The sequence below is a fragment of the Diabrotica virgifera genome, chromosome 9, assembly GCF_917563875.1.
Source record: "Diabrotica virgifera virgifera chromosome 9, PGI_DIABVI_V3a".
Lineage (NCBI taxonomy): Eukaryota > Metazoa > Arthropoda > Insecta > Coleoptera > Chrysomelidae > Diabrotica > Diabrotica virgifera.
Window position 1 is genome coordinate 40,421,746 of NC_065451.1, and position 17,529 is coordinate 40,439,274.

Below are 17,529 nucleotides of genomic sequence, written 5' to 3' on the forward strand. Positions count from 1 at the left end.
ATTGTAAATGACTAAGTTTTCATTTTCAGTAGTATTAATTTATTATTGTGAAAAAATACACCCACAAGTTACATTAGTATATATATTTTTTATTATTTAACACACACAAACATTATAATCTGTGCCAAAAAAATTAAGAATTATTTGAAAAAACTACATACAGTACAAATAACTTGTGTATTTAACAAAATACATATAATAAATACATCAGATTAATTATAACATACATACTCAAAGTAAGTGCCAAAATGCATCCTTCTTTGCGTTCTTTTTTGGGTTTTCTGCAACTCTTGTCCTGGAATCGTCTGCAGACCGGTGGCTCCTCAGCCATTTAGTGACGTACGTCTCAGGCTGCCATTCTTGGAGAGGTGGACCTTGGATTTTTATGAACATCAATGATGATACATGAGCAACAGTCAAAGCGTTTCTTGATGGTGTAACCATATTGTTCATACAACTGAAACCCCGTTCACAATCAGCTGAGCTGCAAGGTATTATTTTAGTGCAGTTTAACAGTTCTTGCAATCCATCAGGCACTTGTCGGCTGTTGTCCAAATAGTCTCTGTAGGCAGAGACAGCTTTGTTGACGTTCAATTTAAATCTCTTGCACAGTTGCTCTACTTGAGTTTGACCAAAACTTGGCGGAATGCAGGTTGGCCAATACTCAGGTTCTAATACTTTAAAAGAGTTTATAAGATCTTCATATTGGGCTTCCCCATCAAATGTGGTGACAAACATTCTTTGCTTTAGGTTATTTATAACACTAGAAATAAGTTGCTGTCCATTGAACGATACAATTTTTGGATTAGTTTTTAACACAACTGATGCAAAATTTCCTTCTTTTATGGCGATTTGTGCTTCCAGAACTTTCGTGCCTGGCTTCTCCTTTAAGTGCTCTAAATATCTTACGGATCTGTTTATCAGTTTGTCTGCATACACAATAGAAGTGTTTCTATTCTCTAAGCTCTCTGATAACAAAGCCAATTCAGCAAGAATGTCAAACATAAAGGCCAAGTTTAGTAGAAAACTCTGAGATGTTAGCCTATTTAATAAACCACTATATTTGCTTTTTTCAGTCGATGTTCTGTCAGGATCGTTTATGGCTTTAGAGAAATGGTTTGCCAAAGCTTGAAAGCCAAACCACACAGCCGAAACGGTACGAAAGCTACTGGCTACCCATCTTGTGCTCAACACTCTTCCGATTTTGTTCATCTGAATGTCAAGTTCTTGTGCACAGTCTTTTAACTCACGCTTGTTTTTTGGAGAGGCGCTGTACAGCGAGTACAGTTTGTCCATAAATATCTGGAAATGATTCACTCCGGCCACTTCGCTGACTGCGTCCCCAATAGCCAATTCCAATCTGTGATTTAAACAGTGCCAAACGATTATATCAGGGTACAAAGTTGAAAACCTCTTTGCCACTCCTGAGTGTTTCCCTAACATAACACTAGCCCCGTCACTTGTGAAAGAAACTAAGTTCTGTTTTAAATAACCATTGTCAAACCCATATTGTTCAAGGCACTTAAGTGTACTGTTAAAAACAGATTCGGCCCTTTGATCAGGAAGTTCAACTAGATCTAAGAACAAAATGTTAGGGGACTTTTCTTTACTTATTTCACACTTCAAATAAATTATGAGTACTGACTTTGAACTTATGCTGGTGGATTCATCAATAATGATAGAAATTTTCACAGAAACTTCCTTAACCTTATTCAATATTCTTAACTTCATCTCTTTTGATATATGATCAATAATTTCTACAGCACTGTATCTTGAATGAAGGCCTACACCGATATCTACTCCATTTAGTTTTTGAAGTTCTAATAAACCGAAATGATCGTTATATGGTCGGTCGTTCTTAGCTATGTAGTAAGCTGACCTAAAAATAGCTTTAGTTGATTCCATGTGAGCTGTATTTGCAGAATCAACTAATTGCGTAATAGGATTTTTATGAGAGGATTCAACAATGGCCTGAGCAGTACTATGTGCTTTGGACTGCTTGTGCTCTATAATTTTTTTTCTAAGTGATTTGAGCTGGTTAGTTCGGTTTGAGCCGTAACAGCTAACTTGAAATGTGCGCTACTCATGACTTAAAGAAACGTGTTCTTTCTTAAAAGCACCCATAGTTGTGACTTCAAAACAAACTTTGCAGCCTAATTTACCTTCTTTGCAATCTATCCAAGGATAAGTTTCCTTCTTACGAGTCCACATCTCTTCTGTCCAAACGTCAGGCCATTTTGTTTCTTTTTCCTTATTCGTTGATGTGCTGGGTTCACTTATTTGTTCGTTTTTATTTAAAGAGTTTCCAATCGCTAATTCATCAACCGAAACAACATTGGATTTATCTTGCTTGGTTCCTTTAGGTAGGCCTAACGTGTTTAGTTCACGTTTCACCGACGCACTAAAAAATGAGGTTAAAGTTTTTTGTTTAGGTTTAGAGTTATCCATAGCGATACTACAGGTAGCTTATGTCAACAGATTTGGACGTTGGGCAAAGATAACACAACTATTAAAACTATTTCACCTCTTCCAGTAGGTATCCGCGACACGTAACGTAATAATTGGAGCAGAAACACTAAATTAATATACAGTGCACGTGCACTATGCAAAGCAGACGAGACGCAACTACAACTGAGCAGGATTAGCATGGCCGGGTGGGCTGGAGATGCGCAGTAGCTACGGAGTGGATTTCAGTGGTGGGGGAAGCGACTCCGGCGACTCAGTCTGTTGCCGCTCTCACTGCCGTGTGTATCGCTCCAGTCTACAGTGTACAGGGCCAGCTCGCTCCGCTACCGCTCCTCGGGCGGGGCGCGGGTGATCGGAGCGTCGAGTGAGCTAGAGAGAAATCGAGGGGGAGAGGCGAGAGATAAGAAGGACACAATATTTCAATATTGTTGTGGCTATTCCTCCTTCCGTGGTGGGGGGAGGGTTGTGGTGACACGGACACGGTAGTGCTGGGCGCGGACCGCTGAGATGTCTATCATGTCTATCCATCAACTATCCCGTCTGCCAGTCGCTCGCTCAACTTTTGCGCTTACAATTACGAACTACCTAATCGTAGCTGCGTATGCCTTAACTGATTAACCACGATAACTAACGTGTAAAAATTACTTAGTAAAGGACAAAACAATATTTTCTAAATAAAACAATTTCAGATCTATTTTTGTCCTATATAAAAAATTCGATTGAAAAAATCGTAGCCGGAGCGCCGCTCCCCCTTCAAAAGCTGTGCCGGAGCGACGCTCCGGACCGCTCCGGCTCCACTACACCACTGGTTATTTATACCTGTACAAAATGTCTTAAGTGCTAAATTCTTAAAATAAGGTGACTTAAATTGTAATGTTTCCGCATTGTTATGCAGACAAATATGTTGCAATAAATCGTTTAGATGGGTTGTAATTCTTTGATAGTAATCATCATAATTTTCGTGTGGATTTTGAACTGTTGTAGTTAGTTGTGTGACTAGGATTTCCTCGGATCTCCTGTCGCCGTATTTAGCTAATAATGCGGGCCGAACATCGGTCCAAATGTGTTTATTTGAAAAATTCAAAAAATCTCTAGGTTCTCCTTTAATTCTAGAAAGGATATTTGCGTTTAATATGAAAGCTTGAACTTCGCTAGGATTTTGTCCTGCTAAAAATTCTATAAGTGCATCTACTGATCTAATAAAAGTCGATAAATTATAACCTGTGGTATATTCAGGGAGGGTAGCACATAGGCTGGAAATATCGCTATTTGAAATAGGCATTTTATCTTTCGGAATCTGAGAAATTTCTTTGACAATAGGAAGTCTACGTAAAGGGCTTCTATCGCGAAGATGATTTCGTGGGGATTCAGAGAGGATAATATTTAATTCAGTTTCAGTTAACTCAGAAAGGTTGCTCATAAAAACAAGTAAAATTAAAGATAATTGTAAAGGATAAAAGACTTACAGGAATACAAGCAGCTTCTGCATGTCTCGGTCCGTCGAATCTCGCTACCAAACAACTGAAGTTGACCAGGAATTATCGGCAATTCTGTGTAGGGATCCTGTTCGCAGCGCCAATGATGTTTTCTCACTTGTATTTATTAAAAAAAAAAGCTTTATTTCTGATTTTTACACTGAACTTATACAATAACTATAATTAAATGATTCAAACTAAAAGTTGACTGTTACAAGTTGAGCTCTAACGTAAGAATGTTTGCATTTTTTCCTAGTTCCCTATTTTATAACATTCTAACTAATAAATTAAAAACTAATGGGTTCATTGCGTCTTTGCTGCGTCTTCCGTCCAGGTGGTCCAGGCGGGAGTCGTATCGCGTTGGTATCGATGAAGGGTGATATGGTTACATTTCTATATCATACTTGTGACATCATCGATGATTTTTTAAATAATAATAGGGGTCATGTAATAGCTCATTTGAAAGGGTGTTTAATTCTTTATTCACTAATATAAACATTCACATAATTATTTATACAGGGGTCCAAAATTTTTTTTAATTAAATTAATTGACACAAAAAAAAATTAAGGTATGTGATTTGTTGAATTCTAAATACATTTTACTGATGTCAGAAAACATAAAATATTTTATTTAAAAAATAAACATTGATTTTGGCTCAAACAAAATGTCCAAATTGCCAAGAGGCAGCTTTAACATTGAATTTAAGCAAAAAACAATATGTATTTGTCAAATAAACATGTTTTTCCTGTTTCTGACAAGAGTAAAGCGTATTTTGAATTAAATAAATTGCATACATTATTCTTATTGTCTCAATTAATTTAATTAAAAAAAATTTAACACTCGGTATAAACAATTATTATGTTAATCTTTATATAAATAAATAGAGAATTGAATACCCTTTCAAATGAGCTATCACATGACCCCTATTCACATTTAAAAAATCACCGATTACGTCATCAAAATTGTAAGTTAAAAATAAGAATCGACCTGTTTCGGGATTCTTCGGTTAAGTCGCCGGTTTACGAAATAATGAATGTATGCGTTACTTTATGGACGCTCTGTATGGGATTAGACATAGTTAGGCTATAATGAAAATTGCATATTTGTACCTAAAACTTAACGTTTTGATTTCCACTCCGGAAATCGTTGTCAAAAGAGATATTAATTGCAATACTTTATCAACAAAGGTGTGTGCAAACGCGATCGCCAAATTGTACACACCTTTATTGATAAATTATTGCAATCAATGCCTCTTTTGACAACGATTTTCGGAGAGGAAATAAAAACGTAAAGTTTTTTAGGTACAAATATGTAATTTTTATTACAACCTAACTGTGGCTAATCCCATAGAAACACAACATTTAGCCTCAAACATGCCATAAGTCAATAGCTTTAAAATCCTACTATTGGAAATATTTATTTTTTAATAATCTTCAATTTTTAATAATATTAAAATTTATGTCTCAAAAATGGGGTCTCTAGGTCAAAGAAATTAAAAATATTATTTTTGAAATATTTATTATTTAATAACTTTCAATTTTTAATAATATTAAAATTTATACTGGATGTCTCAAAAATGGGGTCTCTGGGTAAAAGAAATTAAAGATATTTATATTTATGAAATTTTTATTTCTTAATAATTACTTTCAGTTACATTGAAATTACTACCGAAACCTGTATACCATGGAGCATGTGACTGTGTGGGATCATATTGGGGTGTAATGGGAAGTGGTTGTTACTGTGACTGTGTGGGATCAGATTGGGGTGAAATGGGAAGTGGTTGTAACTGTGACTGTGTGGGATCAGAGTGGGGTGTAATGGGAAGTGGTTGTAAAAAACGAGAAGCAGGAGGTAATTCTAGTGAAGTTAGAGAGGACTGTACCTGCACAAATGAAGACGGGAAGGATGATTGTGGTGAAAAAGAATGAGAGGAAGATGGTCCTGAGTATGGCATCACCTGCTGGTAAATTGTTGCTCGAAACAGTAGATTGTCAATATCGTACATCACGTATTGCCGATTGATATAGTCCATTTTCCTGAGCTTGGCAGCAACTAGTTCTCCAAATAATCCAGATAAAAATCGACCTACTAATCAAGCAACTAGTTCTCCAGATAAAAATCGACCTGTTTCAAAGTCGCTGGCTTACGAAATAACGAATTATTTATTCCAAACATTTGCACCATACTGTATACATTTAGTAATAAATGTCTAAAATTAATACCTTAACATTATAGGTTGCTACGACTTTGATGAATGGAAAACATTTTTCAGATTTATTCGATGAAAGATGGAATTTTCCAAACTGTGTTAGGGCTACAGATGGAAAATATATAGTGATAATCTCTCCCCTAAATAGTGGTAGTGAATATATAAACTACAAGGGAACATTTAGTATCGTACTAATGGCTTTGTGTGACGCTGATTATTGTGCAACATACAGTAATATAGGCTCGCAAGGCCGAATATCAGATGGAGGTGTATTCAATAATTGTTCCTTGTATGCAGCGTTAGAAAATAAGACCTTAAACCTACCTTCTGACGAACCATTGCCGATGAGAGACAATCCTGTACCCTATGTTATTATTGGTGATAATGCATTTCCTTTAAAAGAATATCTGATGGTTCCTTATAGTGGAAGTCATGACAGAGGCACACCAGAGCGCATATTTAACTGCAGACTCTAGAGCCCGCAGAATAATTGAAAATGTATTTGGAATTATGTCTGCAGTATTTTGAGTTTTACGAAAACCCATTCTATTAAGCCAAGATAAAGCTCGATTAATCACAGAATGTTGTGTATTGCTACATAATTTTCAAAGAAGAAGCAGTACCTCAAGAAATATTTACACACCTACGGGTACATTTCACAGGGAACAAGATGGTAAAATTACCAATGGTTCTTGGAGGAATGAGATACATCAACAAACATCATTTTTGTCACTACAAAGAAGGGGCAGAAGAACATGCTCAGAAGTAAAGAAAATTCGCGAAGAATTTTCTGAATACTTTGTTACAAACGGCAAAGTTGAGTGGCAGGACAAATACCAACAATAATGTAAAAATAGCATATGAATATAATTTTAAAAAGTTGTACCAATAAGCATGTACTTACCATTGTGTCTGTTACTCCATGCGGTGTATACACATCTTTCATAAATTTGTTCAGTGCTTCATATGCAAACCAAGCTGGTTTATAAACATCGCTGGTTCCGGTTCCTGTCCCAGTACTGTTCTTTATTTTCCGACGACAGTTTCTATAACATTGCAATAAAGTTGAATACTTCTTGGTAATTTCTTCAGCAGTCACTTCAAACTTCTCTGCCAACATTTTAAAAGCATCACGTTTTTTATTTCTATTTTTTTTCTATATTCCGTGGATCCCACAGGTAACCCAGTTGTTTAATTTCGTAGATTAACTCTAGAACGCGTACCTCAGGCCACTCATATTCACACACTTCGACCATTGTGTAATTGCAACACTTTTTTCAATTTAAATTTTCTCCCAAACAAACAAGCAACTAACCGACTTCTTTTCTAAACTTTTAGCGGCTTGCTAGCTTCTTATCTAGCTGAATTTCGTCTTATTCAGCATTTCCCACGGGAGTAGCCGGGCTATAGTTATCGCAAATTATTTGAAGTAACATTACGATTACGAAATAGTGCTGAATCGTCTTACTCAGTATTGCCCACTAGAGTAGCCGGACTATTAGGCCTGGATCCCGCGTACCAAAAAAAGTTTATTAATGGCAAGCTAAAAATTTGTTAATAGGTTAACGGTGTCTCGTCGGACAAACTGTGATATATGGGAACACTGGAACAGGGGAAGTTTTAATTGTGGAACAGGTTAAAAATTTAGAACGCCAGACTACAAAAACGTCCCATGTATTTTGTCGGACAGAACTTCCAATTGATTTGTTACCCTTTCATTAAACTCTCATGTAAAAATCAGACTGGTATTTATCACAAACGGGGCATTTTAATAAGTCCAACACGCAGAACAATGTCAAATGACAGGAATTATGACATGTGATAAATAGCAGTCTGATCTGTAGCCAGCTTAAAACATTCAGCAATGTATTTTAACGAGATTTATTTATGACTATATGATGTACTAAACCTTACTCAACAATAATAACCCATTGAAAGACAAAGAAAAGTGCCGGGAATAAAATTTTTATTATTAAATGAGTAAATCTAGATAAGGTCAGGTCAAGAAATTTGTCCAACGTTTATAAGTTTTTTACTGAATGGTTATTTGTAATAGAATCAAACAAAATTTCTTAATCAGTTTAGTATATAATAAAATGTACAGGGTAAATTGTTCTTACACTTTAAACAAATTTTAATGGTTTTATAATAATTAATGAACTTATTGATAAACGATTAATATTAAAAACAAATAAATAAAACGGCACGTGAAAATGTAAGCTTAATATCTAGTATGTAACTTTTTATTATAGGATGAGTCAGTCCGGGATGCCTACAGCAGTGGTTCCTCTGATAATTATGAGCCATCATCAAATGAAGAAAGCTCTTCTAGCTAAATGAGAGTAATGACACGAGACCATTGTTAGAAAGCACTTCTGGTCGTCCAAAGAAGGGCAGAAAGATGAAATTTTCTATGACACGGGCGGCATCAAAAATAAATCGTAATAAAAATCTGCCCTACATTGATCAAAAAGGTACTTTGAAACCTCCAAAAGAATTTCTTTATAATTATAATTGTAACTGTCCATTAAATTGCCTCGAATTTCTCTCTGTTGACTAAGCAAAGGAGGAATTTGATCGATTTTGGAGCCTTGGATCTTATAATGCGCAAACGATTTTTATTTCAAGTCTTATTGTGGAACTGCCGAAAAAAGGCTATATGGAAGAAATCCCGAAAAACGTTTATATTCAGGCAGTACTCAATATTAAACAAACGTGTCTAGGCAGATGTTTGTCAATACTCTGAGAATAACTCCAACAAGAGTGACAACAGCTCTTAGAAAAGCTTATAACCGTGGCTCTATTCTCGATCAACGAGGTAAAAAACAAGGGGTTTTAAATAAAGTTCCTGATGCCAAAATTCGGGCAGTTATCAACCACATTAATAAAATACCAATATATATATCACACTATTGTCGTGAACAAACTACTGCATCATTTCTACCATCCCATCTTTCATTATCTAAAATGACGTACAGTAGAAGCTCTTTATTCGCGGGGTATACGTTATGTAAATATGCCGCGAATACGGAAACCGTGAATATGGAATGGTAATTTATAAGGGATTATAGAGAATACGTTCCTAGGTGACGAAATAAAAAAGCAAAATACCTAAAAAATCAGTTTAATTGTATTTTTTATACATACAAGTAGTGGATATTTGTATGAGCAAAATGAGGAGGGACATCTGGCAGTGAACACCTGCATCCGGTCTAAAAATAGGGTGGGGGAATATATGATATTGTGTACAAAATGAGGAACATCTGGCATCTGGTCTAAAAATAGGATGGGGGAATATATGATATTGTACTAGCATAATGAGCAGATCAACGACCTGGCCATCTGGCAGTCTACTGGCATCCGGTTTGAATCTGTGTGCGAAACGAGGAGGCTAATGAACTGGGGCATCTGGCAATTGTGATAAATTAAGAAAGATGATATTGTGGGAACTCATTTCTTGGTCTTTCTCATGCAAAGTTGTCGTAAAGCGGACATTAAGACATAATTAAAAAAGATACCACACACTGTGAGAAACACAGTTGGTATTTTTTGCGAAGAATATAACTATGCAGAAACCGTCATGTGAAATGAGAACATCTGCTTGTCATCTGCCGATCACAACGCTGAAAACTAATTCTCAGACGGGAATGTAAGAAAACCATCCGTTCCCAGTGGCTTAACACAAAACAACAAAAAGTTTAGACAAACATATTCCCGGCAATTAATAGTGTCTGACTTTCAATTCCCATCGCATCTTTAATCACATCTGGCTTGCTATTACGCATCATAAAAAATTTTGCATGTATGCGGGATGTTTGCCTCTACTTATTATTAAACGTTATAGCAAGCACAGGGGCGTCCTAAGATCTACTTATCCCTCTTTAAGCTATCAATTATGTATACATATTTTTTAAGACAAAAATTATTGAAAATAACCATATAATAATGCTCTTATGAATAATAAATGTTATAGCAAGCACAGGGGCGTCCAAAGATCCATTTTCCTCCTCTTTAAACAATTTATGTATTAATATTTTTTAAGACAAAAATTATCGAAAATAACCATATAATAAGTTGTCATACATTGTTTCTGTCTTTTAAAATCAGGCTCATTAAAAAATTATTCAATAGATTGCTACGTTTTTATTATAATCGGTTGCATGTGATTTTTTTCAATTATTTTTTAAAATAAGTTTTATAACTTACTCAAACTTTGGTTAATGCAAAAATCTTTATGTAAAAATTAATAAAGCGTCCTTTTATCTTTTCAAATAATTATCAGAAATACGCAAACACTGTTTAAATTTTTTCTTAATAACAAATGAGAAAAAAAAGAGTAACACATGATATTCATGTGGGAATTCATTTCATGGTTTTTCTCACGCAAATTTGAAGTTGTCGTAAAGCATAAAAGACATCTGGACCTAATTAAAAATTTAACTGAACCCCTAGACATACGTGGGTGGTATTTTTGTGAAAAATATAACTATGCAGAAACATAACACAAACAGGCTGTGAGAGACACATGGATGGTGTTTTTTTGCAAAAATCATATAGATGGTGATTCAGTTCCCACAGTTCCTTAAGAAGGAAGCTCTATTTCCATGGAGGGGGGGTAAAAACTTACAAGCCAAGCACCGATATGGGCGTGGTCTAGCTATCCCATTGGTGTGCCTCGTGGGTAACAAAATGTTCTAAGAAGCGGGGGATTTTAAAATTTTTAGATTGGTCTACTTTCTTTCCCACTTCAAAAAGTTATAAAACCATATCCAGCAAGTAGATTAGTTTTATTAAAATCAGTAAGTTCTGTCGAATATTCCAAAATGAAAGTGAAGTTTGCAGTACCTGAATGTTCGAAATCAAGTGCCAAAATTATTTCGCACTTCAGAAAGTCCCCCAATGGGAAAAAATTTTGTGAAGTTAAACTCCAGCGCGGACGGGGAAACATTTAATGAAGTGAACTTCCAGCGTGGAACTAACCGAAGGAGATTTTACTTGCCACAGACCAATGGAGGCCATTTGAGCAACAAGTTATGGCGTCATCCACCCCAATGATCGACCCAAAATACGATACTGTATCATCTGACGACGAAGAAGAAGAAGAAATAGGTAATCTTATTCAGAGTGATGATTTTAATGAAAGCATGGAAGTGTACCTCATGGTGAAAAAGAAGAAGACGACCTAAATGTTACCACAAATTATGATAATATTGACAAAATTGTCAAAACTACAGATGATGAATATGACAGTAAACATTTGTAAGTGACAATACTCGTTATTTGGAAGAAAACCAGATGGGCTGTGCTACTTAAGAAGATTAGTGGTTATGAGAAAAAACGCGATAGGGCTCAAAAAAGTTTGGACAAAGTTTGGACATTGGCATCTGCAACCAAATTCTGACGTCTATATTGAGGTGTAAACCTGTGGATAATTAGTGTGGATTGCAGTGATAAAAAACGTTATATTTTTATGTTGTATTCTAAATTGTTTGCTTAACTATGTAAATTAATTGTTTTTTTAACTATGTAAATTAATAGCGTTCTGTTTATTGGGTTATTTATTTAAAGAATTTTTTAGTCAAAAAAGTATAAAGAAGTATTTTACTTTGGAATATTAGACAAAACTTACTGATTTTAATAAAATAAATATTTTAAATAATATTTCAGTTTCATTTGTATTTTACAGGTACAATAGTCAGTTTTGCCAATAATTAAATCGTAATATATAAACACTTACCTAATTTATATATATTCCAATATTTCTCATCACAAAACACAAATCAAATTCCCTTTATGAACTTCACTAAACACATTATTTGTCCTTCCCAAATATCGCGTACATTTTAGCCGGACAAGTCGAAGAAGACTACATTTAAAAATAGACGCCGTGGTGTCTTCATTATGCGAGAGGTCAGCGCGAATGTAGAAATGCATCCTAAAAATATGTCATAAACGTACTCGAAAAATTTTTAAGCTAAAACATTTATTGATTTAATAATTAATTTTTCACTTCATTTATGAAAATTAAGAAAAGATATTTTAGAATCATATTTTAGAAGTATAGGTCTAATCAAAACTTGGAAAACAAATTTGTATTAATAATTTTTAACGGGGGCCCATCAACAAAAATTTTGTCAAAACAATATAATGTTGCATATCAATAGGAAAAAAAATAAATTCAAAAAATATATAACTTATTTAAAATTTAATACAGGGGGCGTTTCATTTGTACTTAAATAAAATTATTTCACCACTCATTTATGAAAATTAAGAAAAGATATTTTAGAATCATATTTTAGAAGTATAGGTCTAATCAAAACTTGGAAAACAAATTTGTATTAATAATTTTTAACGGGGGGACCCATCAACAAAAATTTTGTCAAAACAATATAATGTTGCATATCAATAGGGAAAAAAAATAAATTCAAAAATATATAACTTATTTAAAATTTAATACAGGGGGCGTTTCATTTGTACTTAAATAAAATCATTTCACCACTCATTTATGAAAATTAAGAAAAGATATTTTAGAATCATATTTTAGAAGTATAGGTCTAATCAAAACTTGGAAAACAAATGTTTATTAATAATTTTTAACAGGGACCCATCAACAAAAATTTTGTCAAAACAATATAATGTTGCATATCAATAGGAAAAAAAAATAAATTCAAAAATATATAACTTATTTAAAATTTAATACAGGGGGCGTTTCATTTGTACTTAAATAAAATCATTTCACCACTCATTTATGAAAATTAAGAAAAGATATTTTAGAATCATATTTTAGAAGTATAGGTCTAATCAAAACTTGGAAAACAAATTTTTATTAATAATTTTTTACGGGGGGACCCATCAACAAAAATTTTGTCAAAACAATATAATGTTGCATATCAATAGGAAAAAAAATAAATTCAAAAAATATATAACTTATTTAAAATTTAATACAGGGGGCGTTTCATTTGTACTTAAATAAAATTATTTCACCACTCATTTATGAAAATTAAGAAAAGATATTTTAGAATCATATTTTAGAAGTATAGGTCTAATCAAAACTTGGAAAAAAATTTGTATTAATAATTTTTAACGGGGGGCCCATCAACAAAAATTTTGTCAAAACAATATAATGTCGCATATCAATAGGAAAAAAAATAATAAATTCGAAAATATATAACTTATTTGTTTAAAATTCAATACAGGGGGCGTTTCATTTGCACATAAATAAAATTAAAGGGAAAATGGAAAAGGGAATTGAATAAAAACCTTTTTATTGTTGTAGATTTATATTATTACAAATAATACAGTATTTACATAAGCAGTAAATATATAAGTTCATATTGCAACAAAAACAAGTATGTGTACTAAGATTATCTGCCTTCCCACTTGAATGTTCCGTAGTATGAACAGCTGGAACGTATGATGGCACTCCGCTAACAGTCTCAAAAAAAAACAAGAAGGGCACAAACTTTCATTGTCTATTACGTAATAATATTTGGTCATACATACTGTTTGTCCGCTTTCATATGACAGAAAGCGGACATTGTTGACATCATCCACTTTCATTATTTTGTTCTCTGCCTCTGGGGAATCCATATCTAATACCTCACAATCTTCCAGGTCTGACAAATTTTCGGTGGATACCGAAAAACAAAACTTTCGTTAGAAGAGGCACTATCACTATCTTCAGCTTCATGTGGTGGTATGACATCCAATGGATTAAGAACTGCTTCATCCATTGCTTGATTTTCATGGTCACTATCTTCAGCTTCATATGGTGGTATAACACCCAATGGATTTATAACTGCTTCATCCATTGCTTGATTTTCATGGTCACTATCTTCAGCTTTATATGGTGGTATAACACCCAATGGATTTATAACTGCTTCATCCATTGCTTGGTTTTCATTTTCTAGCACCATTTTGATATTATCACAAAAATTATAAATGCATCAGTTTATATATTTTCAAGTAGAATAAAGAGGGGGGTTAGTGCCATATGCTTTTCACATCTAAAACTAGCTCAAGGGTCAATTAACTGGACATCTGGTGTGTATAGACAGTATCCAATCTAAAAATAACTCAAGGTTAACGGCCAATGTCTAAAAAATAGCTCAAGGTCAATGAACTGATCATCTGCTTGTCTAGACAATATCCTGTCTAAAAATAGCTCAAGGTCAATGAACTGGCCATCTGCTTGTCTAGACAATATCCTGTCTAAAAATAACTCGGGGTTAAGGACCAATATCTACAAATAGCTCAGCGATCTGGGCATCTGTTAGTCTAGACCATATCCGGTCTAAAATGAGGTAGAGGGGGGGACCCATCTGCAACTGGTATCAATGAGAGTGGGGAGGATGTAAGAGTACAGAAACATCGATAATGTTAACAGTATGTGCTCAAGAAGTCTTCGTGAACGTGTTGAACAATTTAGTAAAGGTATTAACAGAATAAAGCGTGATATTTTAGTTTATGAAAAAACAAGAAATATTAAACAGTTAGAAAAGAAAACCAGTTAATAAAAAAATATAAAGACAAAGAATATATGTTTAAAAACTTTTCACGACTTAGTATAAGTGATTCGTTTGCGTAGTGGAATACTCCAGAAGAAGAAAATAGACTATTTTTTGTTTCTGCAATCGAGGAGCAAAAGTGGATAGACTTGGTGTTTAAAAACATTAATCGTTTTAACAATAATGGAATGTTGCCAGAAAAGAATTGTGATGAATCAACACCCACAAAAACCTTTGTACCTATTCACAGAAGCAGAACTACAAAACTTTACCATACCATACATTAGAAAATTTGTGGATCCATACGAACTACTTCAGTCTTGGCATCTCCTACCCCAGAAATTTGTGCAAGATTTTGAAATTCGAACTCGACTTCCGTGTTTTGTTCATTTCAATCGTCCCGAATGGAGAACAGAGGAAGAAGGATTAGCTTCTGCCCAATCCAGTTGCCGTTTATGCAGATTTGCACTGGAAAATTTATGTAACAATTATAGCGGTTAAATAAAGTACTATTTTTTATTAAGGTTTTTTATTAATAAAACAAAATGTAAAAAAATTCTTTATTACATCATAAAAGTATCATACAAATAAAATACATTAGATAACGCACATACACTATTATTATTTAAATGGTAAGGACATTTGGGTTCCATAAATTGAGTAGGGAGCCGCGGAAGATAAAAAAACAAAGAAAAACTGTGGGTTGGTTTAGGGTCATATAATAATAATAACTTTTCTGGAAATTAGCAAACATCTCACATAGTTTGGTAAACCTATTAGTTTTAAAGTCTAGTTGAAGGTCATTATAGGGATATCTTTCAGAATTTAAAAACACTTTGATATTTTTTAAATTGCAATGATCAAATTTACTCACATCTTTTGTTAATTTCAATTTTTTGGTTCCCACTGACCATGTATGACGTGTAGAGTTAGTTAGCGCTGGATATGGTAGAGTTATATAGTGCATAAGACTAGGGTAGTTAAAAGTGTAACTATGGTAGTTTCACCCCAAAAGTTCCAAATTCTCCGGCAAGATGGGAGGGACTATTTTAATGGAATCTACAATATAGGCTGTCATAGTTCGGTTATTATCCGCTAGGTGGCTATTTTTACGACATTTTCTAATTTTAATTAGAAATTAATATGAATACATAAAACTTGATTGTTGTAAGGATGTAGGTATATTCATAAACTAAACATTTCTTACAATTAACTATATATAGATGTAAGTTTAGATAGCAGAGTCTTTAATTGATATAAAATATTTTCGTTTGGACAAGGCACTCCAAATAGATTCCAACTAAATTGTCCACCTGCGACAACTTTTCTTGTAAATTCATTAAATTTATAGTAATTACTTTGACGGAAAAAGTAAATATGGCCATCAGTCCATCGGAATGCGAGAGAAATATCTTCAGGTATACCAGGAAATAGGTCTTTTATTTTACCTCTACCACTCTCAGTCATAAAATCATTAGAAAATTCTATATATGACATATTATTATAAAAAGTATAGGATCGCCCTGCATTTGATTGAAAAATAGCATTGATGCGCGCTTTATTAGGTATATTAAGTGAAAAATTGTCAATATATTGAATACTAGGGAATGATGCTGAGAAATATTTGTTGGGAGACACAATTGTAACCAAATCACCGCTTGTTGTTTGAAAAATGTGTTGTAAAGTGTACTGACGTAATTTTGTAGGTACATAATCGATAAGGAGTTCTGGTTGAGATGGAATAATCATTCCATTCAAGTCTAGTTTCCATATAAATTTGTTATGAGCAATATATAATCGATAATTTGAGAACTCTGGAGCAGTGGCTAGAAACATAAAATCTGGAATAATATCACACAAATTTTTGAAGATCAGCTGTTTACGAGTCGTAGGTCTTGTCGTTGTACTTGATGGCGTATGCAGCGTTGTATGGTGTGGGTGGATTGACTGCCTAGGAGGTGCTGGTCTTGTGGTTGTAGTTGATGTTAAATGTGGCGTTGTAGGGTTCGGGTGGATTGACTGCCTACTAGAAGGTGGTAGTATTGTGGTTGTTGAGATATTTGTTGGTATATGCATGTTTGTGAACTTTGGGATTGGAGCGTATTTACTTTTAGCCCCATATAAATATTGCACAGCATTTATATCATCATCATGTAAAACACGAATCTTATCTGCATAGACGCTATACATGATAGCATTTGGAGTAGCACTATGAGCTATTCCGAGAGCATGTCCGATTTCATGAACTAATACCATAAGAAAACTAGTACGACCTTCGGGAATAGAATCAGTTCCAAAATGCGAGGACTGATCTATATCTAAATGGATTTCTATACATGTTCCGTCGGCATTAGGAAAGTAAGAATGCCCTAAAACAGCTCCACCTACTTTAGTTGGGCATTCATCACCACCCATACAATTTCTTCTAAAATAATGAGTTTTACTTACCATAGTTATGGTAATATCAGGAGGATCCACACCTGGAGTTGTAACCATTGTGAATGTTAAGTTTGAAACATTTTGCCACATCTGAAAAGCCATTTCCGCATCTTTCTGAGCATCAACCGTTCTTTGAGGAAAATACCATTGCAGGTGATGTTTCTTCCATGCTGTTCTTGCTATAAAATCGTTATCACTGTGTTGACAACGCGGGCGACGCATAAATTTGATAGTTTCATTATTAAGCAATCCATCCACCGGTAAATTATACCTTTCTTGGAAGGTAATCAACGAAGTTGAGAGATCTGTTTTATTATCGATATTATGTTCATATCTATTTAGATAAACAATAGCATCTTTTTCAGAAAAATCGGCACAAAGCACATATGTGAGACTTAGGAGAAAAACTAATACATCTACCCCATTCAACAT

At 34.0% G+C, this 17,529-nt stretch overlaps 2 protein-coding genes across 2 annotated transcripts; both read right to left on the reverse strand.

Annotated features, from left to right (window-relative positions):
• Nucleotides 1-231: 231 nt before the first annotated feature.
• Nucleotides 232-2,448, reverse strand: LOC126890926 (E3 SUMO-protein ligase KIAA1586-like). Its single transcript, XM_050660095.1, has 2 exons — nucleotides 2,163-2,448; nucleotides 232-2,006 (listed from the first exon to the last, which is right to left on the reverse strand). Exons 1-2 carry the CDS (start codon nucleotides 2,446-2,448, stop codon nucleotides 232-234), a joined length of 2,061 nt encoding a protein of 686 aa, XP_050516052.1.
• Nucleotides 2,449-15,867: 13,419 nt separating this feature from the next.
• On the reverse strand, nucleotides 15,868-17,529 carry LOC126890927 (stromelysin-1-like). Its single transcript, XM_050660096.1, has one exon. It carries the CDS (start codon nucleotides 17,527-17,529, stop codon nucleotides 15,868-15,870), a length of 1,662 nt encoding a protein of 553 aa, XP_050516053.1.

Coding starts and splice junctions, on each gene's coding strand:
- LOC126890926 (XM_050660095.1), bottom strand. CDS start 2,448: ATGGATAACTCTAAACCTAAACAAAAAACTTTAACCTCATTTTTTAGT. Junction 2,007..2,162: donor TTGGATAGATTGCAAAGAAG/GTAAATTAGGCT, acceptor AAAAAATTATAG/AGCACAAGCAGTCCAAAGCA.
- LOC126890927 (XM_050660096.1), bottom strand. CDS start 17,529: ATGTTGAATGGGGTAGATGTATTAGTTTTTCTCCTAAGTCTCACATAT.